A 7,500-nucleotide genomic window follows, 5' to 3' on the forward strand; every position below is an offset into this window, starting at 1 on the left:
GTCATTCTCCTCAAGTCTGACTCGCTTCTTCTCTGGCATTTCCCGCTCCATCTATGAAAAAAAAAAAATTTGGCAAAGTCTACAGAGCATTCGAGAGGCAAAGTCCCTAAATTAAAAACTTAGTCTCAAAAATGCTCAATAGAGCAGAGTCAAAGTTTTTGCAGGCTCACCATCCAAGGGGGCAGGCAGTCCAGGCAGCAGGCAGTCCTTCCAGGCAGGCAGGCAGGCAGGAGGTCTTGTCCCTTCGAGTCCTCGGCGAAGACTGAATTTTCGAGCCGAAGGCAGCTCCTTTTATATCGTGCGGTTGGCCTTCGCGACCTGGATAAACCGGTTAGCGTCCTTGGCGACGCCCAAAACCAGTTCTGCTAGTTGCCTATATAATGAGCGAGCTAACCCTACTAAACCTCAGTCTACTACGACGACTCGGACGGGAAGGATGGACCCTCTGCCAGGACCAAGCAGCACTAGTAGTGGCCAGGCTGGTGGAGAGAAGGACGGAGGACTGGGGGCTAATATTCGGCGCATCTTATTGGTGAGTTGTCTATCTGTTAATGACTAATTAGTTGATTAATTAGTAATTAGTTAATTAATTAATTAATTAATTTAAAAAAAAAATTAAAAAAAAAATTAAAAAAAAAAAATAAAAAAAAAATAAAAAAAAAAAAATTAAAAAAAGAAAAAAAAAAAATTGGATGTCGTTGCAGTTGTCGTAGCTAAGTATAAAAGAGTTATATATATATATATATATCTTCTTTAGGATACCGACGACGACGACGACGACATGAAGATTGAGGATTCCCCCGTGTCCAGGGCAATCGAGTGCTCCATGGATTTCAAGGAGGATTTTCTGCGATTGGTCGTCGATAAACTCGTCGAGTTTGGAAAGAGGGAAGTGGAAGCACGCATGCATAAGGAGAGGGTAAAAGCGCAGAAGACACAAGAAGAATATCTTAAGGAAAGGGATATTTGTGCCAAGGTGCTTCGAGGCAATTACGATCATCTGGTCATTGTTCGGAGAGAAGATGAAAGCGAAAATGATTACTGTCAGCGGATGGTACGAGCAATGGACGAAGAATGGGACAGAGTAGTCAATTGGTTGACGAATAACGAGATATGCAGGCGATGTGGGTACAAGAAACAATAAAAAGTTTCTTTATTATGGCTTGAATGGTACAGAGAGTAACTTGGCAGTTCCGGCAGATTCGTGATATGTGTAGTGGCCCAAGTGTGTTTGTCGGTTAGCTGGGATATACTTGTTTACCTTAGTTTTGGTAAAGTGTTGGTGGCACGCGCTGTTAATTTTTTGCATGGGCGATATTGTATCGTTGCTCGAGTGAAGCACCAGTTCTGTGTCCACCTGGAAAAATGCCGACACGTCTTGAAATTTATCGTTGCTGCCCGGAGAATCGATCGATTTTTTGCTTACTGCCAAAATTCCAAAGCCCACGCTAGGCTGCGCCTTGCTGCAATTGGGGGGATTGTGTATTAAACCCTGGTGGCTGTGTTCGCGCTCGATGGGCCTGTCGTACTCGCTGTCAAAATCCTCTCGCTGTAGCATTATTACGGAATTTTGCACGCTGGTGTCCTTGATTGTAGAGTCCAGGGTCGAAAGTTGTTTTCCCATTACGGTCGAAGGGGCGGCTATGTACGTGTTGGAATCCCCACACATTGGGGCGCACGTACGCAGCCAGCCGTTTTGAAAAGTGTAATCGTAATTAATTATGGGAGTGCCAACGTGACTTTTGAAGGGGAAAGTGTTAATAAACTTGTTGGTGCGGGGTGCAAAGTCGGCACAATGAATAAAGTCGTAACAGTTGTTGTGCCGTGGTACCCCCATGCACGTGGGGATTGTGTCGGATTTTGTTAAAGTGCCGCTACTGTCCATGCTTACGCCCCAGTACTTATCGATCAAGAGGCGATGGTCGTTTGTGTGAAACTCGCTCGGTTCCGTCGTTACCATTTGATTGTCTGTCGTGCCCGTGCCCGGCTTGGCCATGCCCGTGTCCAGGTACAAGTTTAATCCCACCGAACTCACCCCGTACACCAACATGTCTGAATTGACCGGCTGTACTACGGTAGATCCAGTTTTCCAGGGAGTGCGGATGCCGTGAGGCGTTATTTTTGCGCGGCAAGAAAGGGCTTTGGTGTCTGGAGGCAGCGATTTAAAAGTGCCCGGTGTAATATAGAGGTAGGGAAACTCGACGGGCAGGCGAGACATGGACGTAAAGTAGCCGTAATACTTTTTGTCGTGCGTGTACGTTATCTTCGTTAACACGGTGGCGTACCCCCAGGTGGTAAGTAATTTACTGTCACTATACACTGAAACCACTCCTTGGTCTCTGGGGACGCGCAAAATTTGCTGTACGACGACTCCTTCATTTTGAGTATTACTTCCAATTCCTGCTCCTCCGGGCCCGCGTTGGGTGAGTTCTTGCGAGGTCTCCTGGTCCGTTGGGCACGGGTCTGCGTTGGTTGTTGACGAATCTGCTGCTGCGGCTCCGCTTCCGGAGTAAAGGGCTCGCTCGATGAAGTTGACGACTGAATCTCCATAGAGCCGCTTGAAGTCAGGTGATGACCCGCTATCGTGACCACGTTTCCGTCCGGACATGTTTTCCCCTCCTCCATAGAGTGTACGGCCGAGAGCCTTTTCCTCTACTAGGTTTTTAAAACCGAGCCCAGCTGCACCAACGAGAGAGTGCCACGAACCCCGGTCGCTCCAATCACTTACAAAGTCGCCGATGGCCTTGTGATCGGCTGTAAAGATGTCTTGGTCGCTAGTTGCCTTGGAATAGTCGTGATCGTGTTGCCGGGCTATCCAATCGTCTCTGTCCACAGGTTGTCCGTTGTCTAAGGGGTTCCCGGGTCCCAAGTAGCGATGACCTGGAAAGAGAGGCATGCCTGATTGAAATAAACATGCGGTCTTATGAACGGCGTCTACAACAACGACGCCATTAAAAGCCTAACCTAACCTAACCTAACCTAACCCAACCCAACCCAACCCAACCCAACCCAACCTAACCCAACCCAACCCAACCTAACCTAACCTAACCTAACCTAACCCAACCCAACCCAACCCAACCCAACCCAACCCAACCTAACCCAACCTAACCCAACCCAACCTAACCCAACCTAACCCAACCCAACCTAACCCAACTTAACCTAACCTAACCTAACCCAACCCAACCCAACCCAACCTAACCCAACCCAACCCAACCCAACCCAACCCAACCTAACCTAACCTAACCTAACCTAACCCAACCTAACCCAACCTAACCCAACCCAACCTAACCCAACCCAACCCAACCTAACCTAACCTAACCTAACCCAACCCAACCCAACCTAACCCAACCCAACCCAACCTAACCTAACCTAACCTAACCCAACCCAACCCAACCCAACCCAACCCAACCTAACCTAACCCAACCCAACCCAACCCAACCCAACCCAACCCAACCCAACCTAACCTAACCTAACCTAACCTAACCCAACCCAACCCAACCCAACCCAACCCAACCTAACCCAACCTAACCTAACCTAACCTAACCCAACCCAACCTAACCCAACCCAACCCAACCCAACCTAACCCAACCCAACCTAACCTAACCTAACCTAACCTAACCTAACCTAACCCAACCTAACCCAACCCAACCCAACCTAACCCAACCCAACCCAACCCAACCCAACCTAACCTAACCTAACCTAACCAACCTAACCTAACCTAACCTAACCAACCTAACCTAACCAACCTAACCTAACCTAACCCAACCCAACCCAACCCAACCTAACCTAACCTAACCTAACCTAACCCAACCCAACCTAACCCAACCTAACCTAACCTAACCTAACCCAACCTAACCCAACCTAACCTAACCTAACCTAACCCAACCCAACCCAACCCAACCCAACCCAACCCAACCTAACCTAACCTAACCTAACCTAACCCAACCCAACCTAACCTAACCTAACCTAACACAACACAACACAACACAACACAACACATCACAACACATGTCGTCGTAGCAGTTGAAGAACCAGACAGCAAGACCGTGTTGGCTAGATAAAAAAAGCACTTTATTGAACACGGCGCGTGGCAGTATACTCGTGATCGTCGAGGTAGGCATCAAATAAATTAATCAATGCAAGTGGATTAACCTTCTTGTCATACTTTAGCAATTCTGGACAAGTTTTCCACCTGTACCTAAACATCCTGTGGTTAAACGCTGGAATGCGCGGAAAAGTCTCGTGGTTACTCAAAACAATCACGGGAGTGCGTGTTACAGTCATGTCGCTCGAATACTTTACCGCTACACTGTCTACATCACCCCCAAAAATTTTCTTTATTGTTTCAAATGCGCTCGATTCGCAATTTGGTTCGTTCCAAATCAAAATGCGCTTGCCCACGGCATCTTGCAATGGAAAACTAGAATACTTGTTAAAGTTGTGTATAGTGCCCCTGTTTATATAAAAACTGACAACGGCATCAAAGAAAAAGTTTTTTCCAGCACTTGGAGGGGATACAATCTCCATGCAATTCTTCTTGGGTACGCGCCTTTCGAGTAGGTTATACAAGTTGGTTACAAAGTCTGGAACTTCGGGTCCCAATTGATATTCCAACAGCTCTACAATGGCTGCAAACGAAGACGGCACATCCATATAATATTGGCTAATGTTGCCATGTGGTGCGTCAAACAGAGGGTTAGTCTTTTGATACAGAGATATATAGTCCAAAGTGGTCCAGTTACACAATTGTTCATTCAAAACTTGAATGGCACGTTGCAGGCGCTTGTCATCTAGGCGTATGAATCGCAAGTCCGCACGTTCTAACCACATTGGAGTTCGAGTAATGTTCGTCAGCGGCGAGACCGGGTTCTGGGAGAGGATGAGAAAGAGTGACTCCTCTGTATGGTGTGCTTTCTCACATCTTCTGGTTTCACGTGGAGTAGTTTCCGTTGCGTATACTTGCGAAGTGTTCGGATGGCCTCCAACACTTCGGGTGCAGTCGTCGCATGCACTTGGACCTTGAAATGCTCCAAATAATACCTCCACTGCTCCTGCGGTTCCACATCTGCAATGTCTTGGGAGTTCCAATACCTCAGCTCCAATGTATTCGAGCCAACTGGTTCCTGCCACCTTAAGGTACTCCAACCGGCGGGGCTCTTTATTAAGATAGTCGACGAGGCGGAAATAGTCCCATCCATCGGTGTTACAAGACCAAACCGAAGAGCGATTTGGTCTTCTGCGGAACCCTGCAAAGGCGACACATCTACACGTTCCGTTGCTCCACGAGCAATCGTGGACGACGTGCAAGTGCGGCCGTCTACATCCCGAGATGTGGAAGGAGATGGCGGCAAAGGCATATCCTGCTCTGGGTTCTTCAAGGCGCTTAGACAAAGTAAAATAAGACTCCTGAGCTTCTCCATATGATCCAACGGTAATGACATCATGCACAATTCTTCTTCGTTTTGGAACGCGTCGTAACTCTTCTGCCCATCGGGGCAATAGTGGAGGGGACTCGTGATGGTCGCATTCTCGCGTTGCCAATGTTCTTGGTTCGGACAAAATTTCTCCTGGTAAAATGTCCACGCGTCGATCAATTTCTTCAGTTTCGTCCAACTCTTGTATAGGGGAAGCGGCACATCGTGACTCATCTTCTCCACTGCTTTGTCCATCTCCTCCCTAGTAACGGACATTTCCCCGTCAAACATATATTCCAATAATACGTGTAGCGGTACCTCATCGTCATTCTCCTCAAGTCTGACTCGCTTCTTCTCTGGCATTTCCCGCTCCATCTATGAAAAAAAAAAAAAATTTGGCAAAGTCTAGAGAGCATTCGAGAGGCAAAGTCCCTAAATTAAAAACTTAGTCTCAAAAATGCTCAATAGAGCAGAGTCAAAGTTTTTTGCAGGCTCACCATCCAAGGGGGGCAGGCAGTCCAGGCAGGCAGTCCTTCCAGGCAGGCAGGCAGGCAGGCAGGCAGGAGGTCTTGTCCCTTCGAGTCCTCGGCGAAGACTGAATTTTCGAGCCGAAGGCAGCTCCTTTTATATCGTGCGGTTGGCCTTCGCGACCTGGATAAACCGGTTAGCGTCCTTGGCGACGCCCAAAACCAGTTCTGCTAGTTGCCTATATAATGAGCGAGCTAACCCTACTAAACCTCAGTCTACTACGACGACTCGGACGGGAAGGATGGACCCTCTGCCAGGACCAAGCAGCAGCACTAGTAGTGGCCAGGCTGGTGGTGGAGAGAAGGACGGAGGACTGGGGGCTAATATTCGGCGCATCTTATTGGTGAGTCTACCTGTTAATGACTAATTAGTTGATTAATTAGTAATTAGTTAATTAATTAATTAATTAATTAATTAAAAAAAAAATTAAAAAAAAAAAATTAAAAAAAAAAAAAATGGATGTCGTTGCAGTTGTCGTAGCTAAGTATAAAAGAGTTATATATATATATATATATCTTTTTTAGGATACCGACGACGACGACATGAAGATTGAGGATTCCCCCGTGTCCAGGGCAATAGAGTGCTCCATGGATTTCAAGGAAGATTTTCTCCGATTGGTCGTCGATAAACTCGTCGAGTTTGGAAAGAGGGAAGTCGAAGCACGCATGCATAAGGAGAGGGTAAAAGCGCAGAAGACACAAGAAGAAAATCTTAAGGAAAGGGATATTTGTGCCAAGGTGCTTCGAGGCAATTACGATCATCTGGTCATTGTTCGGAGAGAAGATGAAAGCGAAAATGATTACTGTCAGCGGATGGTACGAGCAATGGACGAAGAATGGGACAGAGTAGTCAATTGGTTGACGAATAACGAGATATGCAGGCGATGTGGGTACAAGAAACAATAAAAAGTTTCTTTATTATGGCTTGAATGGTACAGAGAGTAACTTGGCAGTTCCGGCAGATTCGTGATATGTGTAGTGGCCCAAGTGTGTTTGTCGGTTAGCTGGGATATACTTGTTTACCTTAGTTTTGGTAAAGTGTTGGTGGCACGCGCTGTTAATTTTTTGCATGGGCGATATTGTATCGTTGCTCGAGTGAAGCACCAGTTCTGTGTCCACCTGGAAAAATGCCGACACGTCTTGAAATTTATCGTTGCTGCCCGGAGAATCGATCGATTTTTTGCTTACTGCCAAAATTCCAAAGCCCACGCTAGGCTGCGCCTTGCTGCAATTGGGGGGATTGTGTATTAAACCTTGGTGGCTGTGTTCGCGCTCGATGGGCCTGTCGTACTCGCTGTCAAAATCCTCTCGCTGTAGCATTATTACGGAATTTTGCACGCTGGTGTCCTTGATTGTAGAGTCCAGGGTCGAAAGTTGTTTTCCCATTACGGTCGAAGGGGCAGCTATGTACGTGTTGGAATCCCCACACATTGGGGCGCACGTACGCAGCCAGCCGTTTTGAAAAGTGTAATCGTAATTAATTATGGGAGTGCCAACGTGACTTTTGAAGGGGAAAGTGTTAATAAACTTGTTGGTGCGGGGTGCAAAGTCGGCACAAT

General features: G+C 47.1%; 3 protein-coding genes across 4 annotated transcripts in view; all 3 read right to left on the reverse strand.

Moving 5' to 3' along the window:
• LOC121835319 overlaps nucleotides 1–7,500 on the reverse strand; it is a 162,354-nt gene that overhangs the window by 1,681 nt on the left and 153,173 nt on the right. For both annotated transcript variants that reach the window (XM_042289352.1, XM_042289353.1), the window contains 3 exons: nucleotides 2,729–2,880; nucleotides 171–318; nucleotides 1–51 (listed from right to left, as the gene is read on the reverse strand). The exon at nucleotides 1–51 is cut by the window's left edge and continues 6 nt beyond it. In XM_042289352.1, coding sequence (XP_042145286.1) covers nucleotides 1–51; nucleotides 171–173 — 54 coding nt within the window. In that variant the 5' untranslated portion in view covers nucleotides 174–318; nucleotides 2,729–2,880. The remainder of the gene's footprint in view (nucleotides 52–170; nucleotides 319–2,728; nucleotides 2,881–7,500) is intronic.
• Nucleotides 839–2,896, reverse strand: LOC120843050. Its single transcript, XM_040214257.3, has one exon. It carries the CDS (start codon nucleotides 2,894–2,896, stop codon nucleotides 1,157–1,159), a length of 1,740 nt encoding a protein of 579 aa, XP_040070191.3. The 3' UTR covers nucleotides 839–1,156.
• The window catches only part of LOC121835320, a 1,752-nt gene continuing 832 nt past the window's right edge, over nucleotides 6,581–7,500 (reverse strand). The window contains exon 1 of the mRNA XM_042289354.1: nucleotides 6,581–7,500. This exon is cut by the window's right edge and continues 832 nt beyond it. Within this exon, the coding sequence (XP_042145288.1) occupies nucleotides 6,860–7,500 (641 nt within the window). The 3' untranslated portion in view covers nucleotides 6,581–6,859.

This window comes from Ixodes scapularis, unplaced genomic scaffold (assembly GCF_016920785.2).
Source record: "Ixodes scapularis isolate PalLabHiFi unplaced genomic scaffold, ASM1692078v2 PGA_scaffold12__126_contigs__length_90152505, whole genome shotgun sequence".
Lineage (NCBI taxonomy): Eukaryota > Metazoa > Arthropoda > Arachnida > Ixodida > Ixodidae > Ixodes > Ixodes scapularis.

Bases quoted from the DNA above. Each gene is read 5' to 3' on its own strand.
- LOC120843050 (XM_040214257.3), bottom strand. From the start codon at position 2,896: ATGCCTCTCTTTCCAGGTCATCGCTACTTGGGACCCGGGAACCCCTTA.